The 16,963-nt window shown below is 38.0% G+C and overlaps 1 protein-coding gene across 6 annotated transcripts in view; it reads left to right on the top strand.

The window, feature by feature from the left end:
- The window catches only part of PARD3 (par-3 family cell polarity regulator), a 663,866-nt gene that overhangs the window by 307,659 nt on the left and 339,244 nt on the right, over nucleotides 1-16,963 (top strand). For 4 of the 6 annotated variants that reach the window (XM_081345245.1, XM_081345244.1, XM_081345243.1 and 1 more), the window contains exon 5: nucleotides 7,271-7,405. The exons of 1 other annotated variant lie outside the window; for it this stretch is intronic. In XM_081345245.1, the coding sequence (XP_081201371.1) occupies nucleotides 7,271-7,405 (135 nt within the window). Of the gene's footprint in view, nucleotides 1-7,270; nucleotides 7,406-16,963 lie in introns of those variants that run through there. One more of the 6 variants, XM_081345246.1, reaches the window with a different exon arrangement.

Here is a 16,963-nt window from a genome sequence, read left to right as displayed (position 1 = left end):
CAGTTTAATATCCTTTTTTCTATAGGAAGCTCTCATAGTTTTCGAGTTCAGATTGAACATGAAATTAGTTATTTACAGACTTCATGGCTAGTTTCACCATGTCACAAAACATTTTATTTGAATATGACATTGAATACTAACAGAAGTGAATCTAGACAACAGGAGAAACTAGTCATGGTTGTGATTTTTGTGTTCCAGAATTGTAAATTTTTTTTAAAAGTGTGTATTTATATAACAAGCGCTGGCTCTTCGGCTTTGAAACGGAGATGAGCACCGGCCCCTAGAGTCGGAAACGACTAGCACGCATGTGCGGGGGAACCTTTACCTTTACCTTTAATATAAAACATAATATATAATAATATAATACATTTTTATTTATAAAATTACAAAATGTGAGCCAATTTGGTTAAGACAGTGGATTAGTAAGTGGGAGACTATGAGTTCTAGTCCTATCATAGGCATGAAAGTCAGCTGGGTGACTTCAGGCCAGTCCCTCTCTCTCAGCCCAACCCACCTCACAGGGTTGTTGTTGTGAGGGAAGTAAGAAGAGGAAGATGGTTTGGACATGTTCACAGCCTTGGGTTACTTGTAAAAATAATAATGGGATACAAATAAATAAAATAAATAACCAAAAAGACCTAGACAGGTGGAAGAATTTAACATTTTATTTGCTGAGCCTCATTGTAACAGAAAAGTGAATATATTATCTAATGAATTTCTTATTTGAAATGGAACTTATTCTAATTTCAGACAAAACCTTTCAAGGTTGTCAAAGAACAATAATCATACACACACGCGTGCACATGCACACACACACACACACAGAGAGAGAGAGAGAGAGAGAGAGAGAGAGAGAGAGAGAGAGAGAGAGAGAGAAGAGAGAGAGAGAGAGAATAGGAAAAGAAATCAAAAGTAAAATTCAAAATTTTGCAAAATACCAAAGAAAGAAGTGGATTTTGCAGCTCCTAATTTGAATTATATGTCATGCAAGCTGTTTCTTGTTGATAATAGAATACATCAAATCCACAAATAATGGAATATCCATCATAGAAGGCTTAGCTAAAAATAGGTATTTATGGGGGGAAAAGAATTAAAAGAAAATTTATAAGACAAAGTTTGGTAAAAAAAATGATATTTTTTTTAAAAAACAAGTTTTTAAAGTTGGCAATTTCACTATTAACTTGACTGTCAAATGCCTTTTACTCTAGAGACAACTAGAGTAAAGGAGATTTAATCATATATGTTAATTTACTGCCAGTAGGGACAAGAAACATATTTCTAAGATAGTCAAGAATGCCAGCAAGGACTGTGATGTGGATACTATTGTACATCTTGGCACTAACAATCTGTCCCAAAAAGATGTACTCTCTGTGCAAAATGATTTTCAGAGCTTGTGGCAGGAACTTAGCAGTATAGGCTGTAAGCTTACTTTTTCAGAGTTTTTACCAGTGTATAAGGAACAAAATTCTGCATATAGCAGAATTCAATATGTGGCTAAAAAAGTGGTGTAAAGGGGAAGGCTTTCGTATATTACTCATGATGTCTGCAGCTGGTCCAATGAAAAAGTGTACAAAAGAGATGGCTTACATCTATCAAAGAAAGGGATTGAGTTACTCGGCAATAAATACACAGATTTTCTGGAGGAATATTTAAACTAAACAACGGGGACAGTAAGTTAATTGATGCAGAACATTCCTGTCCCTGGCAATTTAAAAATTATAGGGTTATCAGTGCATGTAATGTAGGGTGTGTGTGGTGCACTAATCAAACAGGTGATAAAAAATAGGGGAACTCAGGCACCACACAGGTTATGTAAAAAGTAAATACAGGGTCAATCAGAAAGGACTCAAATGTCTATACACCAATGCGCAGAATATGAACAGTAAGCAGGGTGAATTAGAAATTCAGGTAAGTGAGAGCAGATATAATATTGTTGCCATTATGGAAACTTGGTGAGGTGAAACCCACAAATGTAACACACAGCTAGAGGGATTTAAATTATTTAAAAGAAACAGACCAAATAAAAGAGGAGGTGGAGTTGCTCTCTCTATAAGAAATAATTACATCTCTACAGAATTAGAGCACAACAATGATGAAAACTGTCTTGAATGCATTTGGGTCAATATAAAAGGGGAAAAAAATGGCATTGCCATAGGTGTATACTATAGGCCACCCAACCAAACAGGAAATAGATGAACTTTTTGCTAATCAGTTAACTATGGTATGTAGGAAGCACATCACAATAGTAATGGGGGACTTTAATTACCCTGACATCAACTGGGAGACAAACTCTGCACCAAGTGGAAGATCAGACAGATTCCTTACAAACCTAGCAAACAACTTTGTCTCTGAAAAAGTAGAGAAGGGAACTAGGGGATTAGCCATATTGGACCTAATTCTCACTAACAGGGATGAAATAATAAAAGGTGTTGAAGCCACAGGAGCCTTGGGGGGAAGCGACCATGCAGTATTGGAATTCAACATTATGCAAACACAAGCAATAAAACACAGACAAACTAGAGTCTTGGACTTCAAGGTAATTTCAATAAACTTAGAGAGAGTTTGGGAAGGATTCCATGGACGACAATCCTCAAGGGAAAAACAACTCAAGAAGCTTGGGAAATATTGAAAAGTGAGATAATAAAAGCCCAGTCTAGCACAATACCATCGAAGAAGGAAAATAACAGTTCTCAAAAGAAACCAGCATGGCTGCATAAAGAACTCTCTGATAAATTGAAAGACAAAAAAGACAAGTATAACAAGTGGAAAGAGGGGCACATAATTAAGGCAGAATATCAGCAAATTGCCCAAGCCTGCAAAGATGAAGTGAGGAAAGCTAAGGCTCAAAATGAACTAACGCTTGCGACAAAAGTCAAAAATAACAAAAAAAGTTTCTTTCAACATGTAAAAAACAAAAAGTCAAGGAAATGATTGGCCCACTAGTGGGAGAAAGTGGCAAGAAAGTGACAAGAAACAAGGAGAAAGCAGAACTATTTAACTAATTTTTTGTATCCGTCTTTACACAAAGGGAAAAAACAGCCCAAGCTATTAAAAATAGTACCGTAAAAAATATATTAGAAACACAAGTTAAGATAGACAAGAAAATGGTAAGTGAGCACCTGTCCAGCCTAGATGAGTTCAAATCACCAGGACCAGATGGATTACACCCCAAGGTTCTCAAGGAACTGGCAGATGTGTTCTCAGAACCACTGAACTATATCTTTCAAAGATCCTGGAGCACTAGGGAACTACTGGAGGACTGGAAAAGAGCTGATGTAGTTCCCACCTTCAAAAAAAGGGAAAAAAATGGATCCAGAAAATTACAGACCTATCAGCCTGACTTCAATACCTGGGAAGATTCTGGAAAAGATAAACAAACAACGAATCAGCAAACACCTAGAGGCAAACAAAGTCACTACAAAAAGCCAACATGGGTTTGTCAAAAACAGATCACGCCAGACAAATTTTTGTCTATTGAGTTCTCACCAAGGACCTGGGATAGGCAGATGTGGATGTTTGATGGTATTGCAGATATCTTCGCAGGATTGAAGCAGTTCCTAGTAAGGCCGCCTTTTGCAATTGACTAATGACGAATTTGTCAATGCCAATGGTATTCAAGTGGTGCTCCAGTTGTTTTGGGATTGCACCCAAGGTGCCTATTACTATTGGTACTACCCTTGCTTGCCTTTGCCACAAAGTCTTTCTATTTCTATTTGTAGGTCTTTGTATTTTGTTATCTTCTCCAGTTCTTTCTCGTCTATTCTGCTGTTTCCAGGCACTGCCACGTCCACTATCCAGACTTTTTTTATCTTTCTTATTGACAATTGTTAAGTCCAGGGTATTATGTTGCAGGTGCTTGTCTGTTTGAATTCTGAAGTCCCAGAGCAGTTTAACTTTATCATTTTCTATTACTTTCTGTATTTTATGATCCCACCAGTTCTTGCTTACAGGCAAATGATATTTCTTGGAGATCTTTCAATGCACTATTGTTGCCACTTTGTCATGCCGCTGCTTGTAGTCAGTCTGTGCGATCTTCTTGCAGCAGCTTACCAGGTGGTCCACTGTTTCTTCAGGTTCTTTGCATAGGGGGCACTTACTGTCTGTTGCTGTCTTCTCAATTTTGACTGTATGCATTTGTCCTTAAGGCTTGGTCTTGTGCAGCCAGAATTAGTCCCTCAGTCTTCTTCTTCTTCTTCTTCTTCTTCTTCTTCTTCTTCTTCTTCTTCTTCTTCTTCTTCTTCTTCTTCTTCTTCTTCTTCTTCTTCTTCTTCTTCTTCTTCCTCCTCCTCCTCCTCCTCCTCCTCCTCCTCCTCCTCCTCCTCCTCTTCCTCTAGTGTATCTGGACTCAGAAAAGAGATTAAGAGTACAGTAGGAATTGTTCAGTGAAGGTAGGAATTCAGCATAGTTGATATATTTGCAATTTGCTGGAAGAATAAAAAGTGACCTCAAGAGAGACCTTGAAACAAAGATGACAAAACCAAGATAATATACTTGGACATATATATCTATATAAAATTATCAAAATGTGACAAGTTGATAGAAACAATTAAAAATTGAAAGATAAAGTAGGTGCAAAATTGCTATAAAACAATGGGAAGAGTTATAGACAACTTCTTTAAATAAACCATGTAGATAATCCAGTATTTGTGCCATTATTACTTTGATAAATATGAACAATGCTTTCCTGTTCATTTAATTATACTGAGCACTGTATCAGATACAGCAACTCCAGCATTTGTTTCTGAACACACAAGATAAATGTGCATGAACGTGCTAATACAGAGAAGGGAGAAGTTGTATAGTTTAATAATGATTATATTCAAGGCAGATTCTCATGTTTGGTTTCTTGTACATATCTGGCAAAATTCTGCAAGTATATTGAAGCCTGGAAGATTGGGAGTGGGGGAAATATCTTGAAGAAGCCAGTGGTAATTCACTTTCATTGACTCCCAAATTATGTATGGATTGTCCATTAGGTCATCAGGAGTATAATGTGACTCCAGGGAGAATTTAGTTTGTCTGTGACTTTTTAAGAGATATCTTAATAGGCAAAAAGAGAACACAAGAACATTAGGAGGGGGGGTTACTTTAAAGGGGGATAAATCTCACAAATAGAAACAGTTTCCTTTCACTTATTTAACCTATTGGACTCTATTATTGAAATACATGTAGTCCTTGACTTATCATCAAATTGAGTCCAAAATTTCTGTTGCTAAATGAGACATTTACTAAGTGAATTTTGTCTCATTTTATGACCTTTCTTGCAAAATTGTTAAGGAAAGCACTGCAGTTGTTAAATTAGTAACATGGTTGCTAAGTGAATTTAGCTTCCCCATTAATTTTGCCTGTCAGAAGGCTGCAAAAGGCGATCACATGTCCTTGAGACACTGCAACTGTCATAAATATGAGTCAGTTGCCAAGTATCTAAATTTTGATCACTTAACCAAGGGGATGGTTGCGATGGTTGTATGTGAAAAACAGTCATAAGTCATTTTTTAGTGATGTTGTAACTTTGAACAGTCACTAAATGAATTGTTGTAAGTCGAGGAATACCTGAATTGAAAGTGGCTTTAGTCTCAATATAAGATTGAAGTCTATGCAAACTTCACATAATTTACTTATAGAAACAAAAGTTGACATGAACTTGTCATAAGAGCCGTGGTGGCACAGCAGTTAGAATGCAATATTGCAAGCTACTTCTTCTGACTGCCATCTGCCTGCAATTTGGATCTCACCAGGCTCAAGGTTGACTCAAGGTTGACTTCTATCCTTCCAAGTTTGGTAAAATGAGGACCCAGATTGTTGGGGGCAATAGGCTGACTCTGTGAATCACATAGAGAAGGCTGTAAAAGCACTGTAAAGTGGTATGTAAGTCTTAACTGCTACTGGTATATCTAAATACATCTAGTCATTTAAATATTGATGTGCTTCAAAACAAATGGTTTATGTCCATGCTATCCCATAAGCTCTGGTTAACAAGATGGTGCTAGAACTATGATAGAAAATACAACAAAAACATCAGTAGATATGTAGTTGCAAAACTAGCTTAGAAACAAGCAAACTAAGCTGCCAGCTTTTCTTTTCTTTCTTTTTTTTAAAGATACAAGTTTGGTGATTAGTGATTGTTTCAGTAGAGTGCTTCTCAAACAGTATGGTTCAATACCTCTAAGGTGAAGGTGATCCAACCCCTTTAGCCTTCTGGAATGCCCTTAAAACAACTATATTTAGGATCCTGTGATAGAGTAGTACCTGCTAGAACAGTGGCCCTCAATGTTTTGGTCTCCAGGGACTGGTTCCCTAGAGAGAGGTTTTTCTGCAGACCGGAGGGGGTGAGGTTTCACATACTGCCTGCATCCCATGGATGGGGCTTCACTTGTTTTTCTGGCCTTGTTTCTGGAATGCCATGGACTAGTGCTGGTCCACTGACCGGGAGTTGGGGACCTCTGTGCTAGATAGTTACACAGGATGGTTCATTAAAAACAAATTTTTGTATGTTTTTATGTTGAATTTTTATTCTTTTAATTTATTATGGTTGTATTTGTAATGTGGTAATGAATTTTAATGTATGTACATTAACATGTACATTAACATGTACACTGCCCTGAAACACTGTATGAGGGGATGGTTAGCAATAGCACTTAGACTTATATACCGCTTTACAGCCTTCTCTAAGCAGTTTACAATATCAGCATTTTGCCCCCAGCAATCTGGGTCCTCATTTTACCTACCTCGGAAGTGTGGAAGGCTGAGTTAACCTTGAGCCTGGTGACACTCAAACTGCCAAACTGCTGTCAGCTGGCAGTCAGGAGAAGTAGCCTGCAGTATTGCATTCTAACCACTGCACCACCAGGGATGGATGGAAGGATGGACGGACGGACAGAGACAGAGACAGAGAGACAGACAGACAAACAGACACAGACACATTCAGACACACACACAGAGATGCCTGCCACCTACCTACCTACCTGTCAGTCTCTGATTCATATGAACTCCAATGAACAAAACCAGTGATTATATGAGACGTGACTCAACTAACAACCATGCTTAGGAATGGAAATTTTGGTCTTGATTATAGTTGTAAGTCAAGTTGAAGTTAAAGTTCTATAGCAGATTTGCAGTGCAAGTATTCCAAACAAACTCATTTTGTTTATAGACCAGTCAGTCTTGGTGAGCTATCTTTTAAAGTCTTGCTCTAATGTTGTTGTCCTTAGACAGTATTTTTTGCTTTAGCTTTGTATCATAGGAGTTTCATCCCTTTGTTTTAAAACAGAAAGACGAAAATTACAGAAGCCTCCCACGGGACACCAGTACCTGGTCTTCTAATCAATTTCAGAGGGATAATGCTCGTTCTTCATTAAGTGCCACTCATCCCATGGTAGATAAATGGCTGGAGAGACAAGAACAGGTAACATATATCTGTTTAAGATAATCTAGTATAAAATATTAATTTTATATACCTTCATAAGCATATAGGCACACAGGTTATCAAGAGGTAAGCAATTTGGTAGACCTCCAGAACTTCTGAATTTTAGTTTCTATTAGTGTCCTGTACTTATGCCAGTGCCAAAAGATGGTAGTGTTGAGACCAAAACATTGAAAGAGTAAAATGTTGCCTATCCTTGCAAAAAACAAAACAACAAACAAACAAACAAAAATCTTTAAACTATATTGGCTTCTGAACAACTGATAATGATCAGAAATATAGAGGTCTCTTAATAAGTTATAATTTTAATTTGTGGAAGCCAGTTTCTTCCGGTGGTTAAGGCACCAAACTAAAAACCAGGAGACTGTGAGTTGTAGTCCTTCCTTAAGAATTGAAAACCAGCTTGGCAATTTTGGGCCAGTCACTTTGACTCAGTGCAGACCTTCTCATAGAGTTGTTGTAGTGGTGAATATAGGAGAAGAAAGAAAAAATAAGCATGTTCATCACCTTGAGTTATTTATAAAAATAATAAAGGTAGGATAAATAAAATCTTAAAAAAAGGCTTAGCAATGGCATTTCTGTCTTCCTCATTTGAAGATAGAAGCACAGAGCTTTAGAGTTCCAGTGTATGTTAATGAATCTGGATGAAAGTATATTGGAAAATAGTGTGCCAATTCTAGAGATTTCAGTCTTGATCTTTGAGCCACAGTGGCACAATAGTTAGAATGTATTGAAGGCTAATTCTGCCAAATGCCAGCAGTTCAATCCTGACCGGCTCAAGGTTGACGCAGGATGTTGGTGGTAAACTGCTTACTGAGGACTATAAAGCACTATAAAGCGGTATATGTCTAACTGCTATTGCTATTAAATTTTGTATCTGTTATTATTGGTCAGTACTATTTCAGATGAAAAACCAAATATATAATGCACTCCCATTAAAAAATCTATACATCCACCTCATTGTAAATATGCAGGAAGATACATGAATTCTCCATCTACAGCTAAACTGTTCATCTGTAATACAAAGAACTTCAGTGTCAAATGGTGCTGTAGGCTTCTAGTATGGAATACAAAGTGAGTTTATTATCAAGCTCTTCTTTAAAGAAACATTCACTGTAATATATCCTTTAATGAAGTTAGGTTACATGAAATGGAAAATCACAAATTGTGTTTTGTCTTGAATCTTTATGAAATATAATTTATATGGCAGACTAAATAGTGAGTCCCAGTAATGTGGGCTGTTATTTAGAATGTAGATAGCTCACTTGTTGGCTGATTTTGCAGGATGCAAGCAAACTATTTATTTGACAAGCTAGCAAAAGCATTTAATGTGGCAATTGAATAAGAGCTATTAATCTCATAATCTTGTTTTGATTCTGTAGAACGTCACAGCCACACCCAACTTTAGTATATACCGAGATGATAAACCTGGCAGTACATACACTGCACACTGGCTCTGATATTTACCTCATTTTTTCTCTCCTCCACTGGAAAAACATCAAACATGCAAAATCCTTTTAACATTTTTCTGTAGTTTTGTTGACTTTGGATGGAAGTAAAACCCATATAGTATTTCTTAGTCTCATGTCAGATGCTAAACTGAAGACTCTAAAGCTATTGTTATGGTTATTATTTTCTTTTTCTTTTGTCATTAAATTACATGTTTATTGTTGAAAGCAAGCTGAATCAGGAGTCTTACTGGTGACCTTCTAGGAAATGTATTCCATTTGCATATTTGAATACATTGCAAATACAGTTATGCATTGTAGTGTTCTAATCCAAAATTTTAAATAAGACATTTATTTTCAAGAAAGTTAAATTACTATTGAGAAGTGATAAAACAAGTCAGAATTTTATTCAATAACTGACTGATTTCCCCCCCTTAAGTATTTTTCTATGGTGGTTTTAAAAAAATTATTATATTTGAGGTTAATGAGTTTGCATGTACCTAGAAAGAAAGAATTCTTTGGTGATTTCATATCAGTGGGATAATTAATTAAACTGAAATTGTGTAACAGGGCATGAACAACGGAAACAAGCCATAATGAGAACAGAATGGAACAAAGTACTGTAGAGGGTGATGAGGTTTTGCACATGGAAAATATAACTGTGCTTATTCAGACATTTAATAATACTTATTTGCCTTGCTTTGCTTAAAATAAATTTGGATTATTAATTTGTTTATTCATTTATTTGAGTTCTATAACTGCCCATCTTAGCAAGTGACACTATGTGGGGTAATCATAACAGCACAAAATAAATATATATGGCACCAAGTAAAATTGTTACTATGGAAGTTAATGTCAAGAAATGGAGTCTTTAACACATCTGGGGCCCTAGGCTCAGACACACAACCAAGTCTTCACTGCCTTGTGAAAGCCAATGGGGTCATAACCATCCTAAAGGGAGAATATTCAAGAGTCAGGAGATACATCTGAGAATCTCCTGGATGTCACCAGCTGAATTCCCTAACTGATGGGACCCACCACATGCCAAACCTGCTTGACTGAATTGGACTTTTTTCCATAATAAAATGATTAAGCCATATTGGGTAATACTTCCCCTATAACATTCTACCTTCAGTTCAGCTTTCCACACTATGAGTGGAATGTATAATTGAATAAATAAATCAGGAAGCTCTTTCAGAATGAGAATTCTAATTAGAAGCCCAAGATTTTCTTCTGAATTATCCCTAGGTAGACTAAATCCATAAGTAAAAAAATCATCTGAGGAAATCATTAGTTGGCAAAGTTGACTTCAAGGCATGGTTGGATATAGACAATGCCCCACTTGATAGTCCTGATCTTTGAATATGATAAAGTATTTCAAGAAATGGGGTTAATTGAGGAAGGCAATTCATTATGAAGAAGTTGGATTTAGCTCAGAACATAATGGTCTCAGTAGCCAAGTGTATTACCTGAATCACTTGACTGACAATATGTTGCAGGTATCTTACAGAAATGGGACCTTATGGGTACACATTCTCCACGATTACCTTAGTCCTTAGAAGTGAGATGGGGCAGATATTTGTCACTGTATTCTTCCCTTCATTTTTGAATGAAAAGAAAAAAACAACAACAGTTTATCAGTAGAGGAGTTTAAAAAAATACTGTAGTCAAAGGACAAAGGTCCTAGACATTTAGGCTTATGTGTTGCTAGTACATGGACACATTGTCTGACAGAAGGGATCATTAAGTCAGTTTGTTAGTGAATTGAGCTTAATGTTTTGCTGTATTGTACTGTTTACAATTTAACCTCTTCCCTGCAATTTTAAATTCAGCAGTTAATTTTCATTTGAGTTTTGTTACAGTTATGTTGTACATCATTATTTTTATTGTCTGAATATTGCATTAGTACAACCAACTAAATGTTTAAAGACACAGCAGCAGCATCTTATTCATATTTGTCAGAACTGAATTCTATTAAGAGAGAGGGAGGGAGGGAGGGGAAGGGAGGGAGGGAGGGAGAGAGAGAGAGAGAGAGAGAGAGAGAGAGAGAGAGAGAGAGAGAGAGAGAGAGAGAGAGAGAGAGAGAGAGAGGGAGAGAGAGAGAGAGACCCAGTGGATAACAGTGAAAATTTGGGTTTAGTGAAGAGTGAGTGAATGTTGTTCAACAGTGCCCTTAATTACTATAGTGCCCAGCTAATGCATAAGTGAAATACATTAGTAGAATTAAAACTTTGTATTTTTATTCCCTTGCTAGGTAATACAGTTAATGAATATAGATCTGACCAAATTAAGATTATTTATTTTAATGCTTTACATCATTGTAAAACTTTTAGTGTAGCATGGGCCCTTCAAATTTAAATAGAAGCAATCATCGCAACCACTTCAAAGATTGTGAAGATTAAAAGTTTCAAGTGCATTAAAGCAATTCCCTTAATTGTGTCTGTAGAGGATATTATGTCTTCTGCTATAGTATTAACTAGAACTTGGTATTTAGTACCCTTTTGAACTTGGTACTTAGGGACATTTTCACTGCTGAACTACTTTATAAATAGTTTGAAATACTAGGCTCTAGAAGTGGCTAGTGCCTATCAGAGACATTTTCCATTCATCTTTTAATTTTTTGATGAGCTACTTTTAATTTAAAAATGAAATGGATAAAATTCACTGATAGAGGGTGTAGGGTTTGTGTTGGAATTTGATGACTTTTACATGGTAAAAGTTAATTGGTTATAGTAATTAGCAGTGCTTTTTTGTAAAAAAAAAAAAGGTGCCGGAACTCACACATGTCATATAACCTGCCTTGCCTACCCTAAAAGGTTCCATCCAAAAACGGTGCCAGAACTCCATTCTGGGCATTCTATGACAAAAAAAGCCCTGGTAATTAGAATTCAGAGATTCGTAGTTGATATATCTAAGAATGGTGAGGAGGAGGAGGAGAAGGAGGAGGAGGAGGAGGCCAACCAAGTTACTATCTTGTATTTTTCTCAGAGACATCTGTTTAACCAGTGTTGGGGACAATTTATTAAATTGGGGGGCCTTTCATTCAGCTACCACTCTGTGAAGAGATAATCACACCCTTGTGGATTTTCTAGATGTTTGCAGATCTTCACTGCTTCATATTATCAGAGCTCTGTGTCAGGGAATTGTCAGAGATGCTGACATGAACATAGTTTTATATAAATAAATATATTTTATATCTATATATACCACGGGTCGGCAACCCACGGCTCCGGAGCTGCATGCTCCCAGCCGCCCGGTGCGCGTGCACCTCTTTGAACGGGCAGTGGTGCGCGCGTACCTCTCCAAATGGAGTGGCACCGCCCATTCCAAGAGGTGCGTGCGCACCTTTCCGAAGGGTGGAAGTGCGTGCGCACCTCTCCAAGCCGCCGCCGCCCTGTCCGGAGACCTGCCGCATTCGTCAAACATTGACGAACACGGCAGCTGTGCAAACGGGATGACGGCGGTTTGGAGAGTGTGCGCGCACTCGCCAAACTGCCGCCATCCCGTCCGGAGACCTGCCGCTTTCGTCAAACATTGACGAACACGGCAGCTGTGCAAACGGGATGGCGGCGGTTTGGAGAGTGCGCGCACACCTCTCCCAAGCTGCTGCTGTCCGGAGACCTGCCGACGTTTGGGGAGGTTTGGGGAGGTGCGCGCGCACCTCCCCAAACCTCCCCAAACGTCGGCAGGTCTCCGTACCTCCGCGCGAACGGGCATTGGCCCCGCTTCTTGCGAAAGCTGCCGCGGCCCGTCTGCAAAGCTTCGGCAGCTTTGGAGACGGGCCGCGGCAGCTTTCCCAAGAAGTGGGGCTGCTGCCCGTTCACGCGGAGGTACGGAGACCTGCTGACGTTTGGGGAGGTTTGGGGAGGTGCGCGCGCATCTCTCGGAATGGGTAGCGGCGCCGCTTCTTGCGAATGCTGCCGCGGCACGTTTGCAGGCTGCCAAAAGCAGCAGCTTTGCAGACGGGCCGTCGCCATCGCGCAACCGGGAACTGGTGCCATCACACATAAAAAAAGAAAGGCAACCTCGTGCGTCTGCGCATGCGCAAGAAAAACCCATTTTGCGCATGCACAAAACATTTTTTGCGCATGCGCGTGCATGGAACCGGTGATGTGTGATGGAACCGGTTCCCAGTGGCTCTTTTCTTTTTTCGGGTTGCCGACCCCTGATATATACATCAAACAAGATAGGCAAACAGGAGCATCATGAGGTAAATCACAGAGCACACAGGGCATATAGAAGAAAAAGGCGGGGGGAAAGGGAGACTCCCCTTCCACACCAACTTCAACCAATCACAGTGCAGATTGCCTCACACAGGAGCCAGCGCACTTCAACCCATCAACCACAACTGTGTGTTCTGGCTCACTGCACAACCCCACTGCTCCAGCTACTAAATTTAAATATTTTAAGAGTGTCCTATAAAGGTAACTTAATAGTTTCATGTGATATCTCTAAAGTGAGTCCTTTAAAGATTTACAAGATAATGCCTCTCCTTTCATGGACAGTGCTAAGAAAAGTTATAATGAGGAAAACTTGAATATTAAGTATTATGTTAAGTGGAAAATACAACTTATCGAGAGTCTCTCTATAATTAGAAAAAGGAAAATTTAATATGTGAGAAAAACAGTGTAGACTGATTTGATGCTCCATATTTCCTCTGTGTAAGTGAAAGAAACCAGGACAGAAACCATAAATGCTGTCCGAGATATCTGTTAGCATTCATCTTTTCAGCATCTACCCATTGATGTGTTCTGCCAATTTTGAGGTCCTGGGTTATTATTGTAGAAAGATAAGACTGAAGCATGAGAAGTTTGCCCCTCTTCTTCCTGTTGGATATTTCATGTTTCCTTGTTAATTGAGATGGACAAAGAAATTTCCAGTGCAAGCCTGAGAAATATTAAAGTAAGGTAGCTTCCCATTTGTGGGTGTTATCTTTCTTTCTGCTTGCACATTTTAATTTTTTTACTGATTTTACTGATTTCCTAATTAATAATAATAGTTATTTATGCTTTTATGTGTCTTTTATAAAAGTTACTTCAATATCAAGGTTTTATTTGATTGTTCTTTGCACCCACAGCAAAGACAGATAAATTTTATGAATGAATGAATCAATAAATGAAAGAATGAATGCACTAATTCTTAAGAGGATCACATCAGACTCTTTTCAACTGAAGGCCCTAAAGATGGTAAATTCTTTTTGTAATATTTATCTATTTATTTACATCCTGCCTTTATTATTTTTATAAATAGCTCAAGATGGCGAATATACCATTCCTAACTTCTCCTATTTTCCCCACATCAACTGTGAAGTGTTTGGGCTGAGAGAAAGAGTGACTGACCCAAAGTCACCCACCCATCTCATGCCTAAAGTGGAACTAGGATTCCCAGTCCCTGATTCCTAGACCAGCACCTTTAACCAGTACACTGAAAAGGCTTGACAAACGTTCTATAGTATTCAGATCTAAAGCATTATAACTGATATAAACACAGAGTATGTTTGTTTTCCAAAATGACAAAGTGGGCTTTAATCCATGAACCCTTTTCCCATTTGACATTTGTTCATGTTAAAAGGGCTGCAGGCCTTCACATTGTGTTGGCAATCGTATTAGCATCCAACTGTTCATCTGGAATCTTTCTTCCAGAAGGAGGGGTGAACAAAGAATTATATCTCTTTTGGAGCAAAATGCCATTGGAACAAATCATAGCATGCACAGCAGCATGGCAGCTATTTGGAGTGTAGAAAGTTGAAAATCAGTACATATAAAGGAATAATAATCTGCTAGTGGAACATTCTGCTCATTTCATTGAATTTAAGCTGTTAGATGAATAATGTCAGGCTTCTCTTGTCAAACATTAGAACTAGAAGCAATGCCAAGTGGCATCCAAGGCTGCAGACCTCTGATAAGCATGGTTATTGCACATACACCCTGCAAGCTGTTATGAAAGAATTCCAATGATTGCTGTGTATCAAATTCAAGCCCTATTTATAGTGTTTTCAATGTTCAAAGTGGTGTTCCTTCTTTTGCTGACCATATGGTGCAAAGGGCTTATAATCTCTCACTTTTGGGCAGTTGTTACTATGATAATAGGCTAGGCTGCTTGCTTCTAACTTTGCCAGAATTGATGCTTGCATATATCTTCCCCTTTCCAGCAAAAATTCAACATAATGTATGTACCACGCTCCACTTTTTCCCCATAATGATAAAATGTAATAAGTTCAACTGTCAGTAGAGTAACACCTTAACCACTACTCAACATTCTAGCTTTCACATTTAATGAAACAGTCCTTTTTTAAAAAATAAATAAATGCTGGCATCTTGTTTTGTTGTATTTGTTTCAAACCTTTATACCCATACTTCATCAGAAAGTCAGACCACTTATCAGATCTATGAAAGAAGATTATCCTTGACTTTAAACTTGTCATCTATAAAGACAAAGGTTGAAAGGGGGGAAAATTGGAAATATTTTTTTTTAAAAAAACATAGTATTCTTGAATGGTGCACTGCAGGCAGTTGAATTACATAAAAAATGGCAAATAGAATACCACATAATGATGATGTCATTAACTGCTTGTATTTGATGTAGCCTGAACTTCACTTGTATGCTGAAATAAACAATCCTTAAAAGTGCTTGAGTAAGGCTGAAATCATATTCAGAAAGACCTCAGATGAAATCTGATGACTTCTTGTCCCTTCAGCTACAATAGATAATGCTTGGAGTTGTACTGATAATCTCTTCTAGAAGATCGTCCCTTTGCTCATCCTTATAGGACAGCGGTTAAAAGGAACAATGAATTAAGGTGGCTTCTTATTAACTGCTTTCTAGTCATTTGCCCTCAATAAATGAAGGCCTAGCCTTTTCTATCACTTTATTCTGCTTACTGCCGAGGATTTGACTCTCACCAGCTCAAGACTGACTCCGTATTCCGTCCTTCCAAGGTTGGTAAAATAATGACCCAGATTGTTGGAGGCGAAAATGCTGACTCTAAATGGCTTAGAGAAGGCTGTAAAGCACTATGAAGTGGTATATAAGTCTAAGTGCTATTGCTATTCATCATGGTTAAAGATGTTGTTCTCATTATCCTCTTCCAGAATTACATCCATCTACATTTACATTAGAACTGCACTCCTTTGAATATTAAAACAGCCACGTGTATTGACAAACAAGCTGCTTCTTCTGCTTGGGGCAATTAAGCTGACTTTGTAATAATGCCACTTGGGGGGGCGAAAGCCCTAATAAGCAGGCATATACATAGAATGAAGGCTATTGCTAAGCACATTGATTTGTGCTTAGAGTGTAAGCCGCCCTGAGTCTTCGGAGAAGGGCAGGATATAAATGGGATTAAAAAAAAAATGAGCCAAAACACTTTGGAGAAATCTTTGAAGGGGGGACTGCTTTGAGACTTCTGGAGATTGTAGTTGCTGTAATTTTCTGAGAAGTGATTTATTGATAGTAATATGCTTTGCCAAACTCCTGTTTTGAATGCTTTGCAGAGTCAGATGGAAGGATGGACATACAGGCAGACAGTTGTACACCAAATCTGAACATTGAGACCGAAACTTTTTTGCCCCCTTATATTTTCTTGGTAAAAACTGAAATCACCGAGAGCATCTTGCTTTTGACAATCTGTGGTTTTCTACAAACATTTTCTAGTCTGTGTCCTCGGAACTACTTTAAAGGTTAAAGGTCAATAGTACTGCATCACTGAAAATTGAAAGAGCTGTGAGGGAAGGTTTTAACTGGCACTTCATTGCGTTTTTGGAAGATATTTACATCTGGCCAAATAAGTATACTGTGAAATTATACAGTCAACTCATCCAAAAGGTTCATGTGCCCTTTTAAGAATATGTCTTCCTGGGTAACTGGCCCCATGGCAAGTCCGTTCCCCTACATGGGAATTTCACTTTAGCCTACAAATTTTTCCCATTTTGAAAGAAGACTTTTTGTAATGCTTTGAAGTTTTAAATAACAATATTGTTCCAAGCCATAGTAAATAGAGTTTGAAATCAGTTTTTCCCAATTGTATTAGTTGAAAGTAACTTTAAAGAATAAAAGAAAAATGCTGATTTTCAAGCTTTAATTCAATATGCCT

The sequence above is a fragment of the Vipera berus genome (genome assembly GCF_964194415.1).
Source record: "Vipera berus genome assembly, chromosome: Z".
Lineage (NCBI taxonomy): Eukaryota > Metazoa > Chordata > Lepidosauria > Squamata > Viperidae > Vipera > Vipera berus.
The sequence above is the reverse complement of the archived record's forward strand: the minus strand, read 5'-3'. Positions and strand labels throughout refer to the sequence as shown.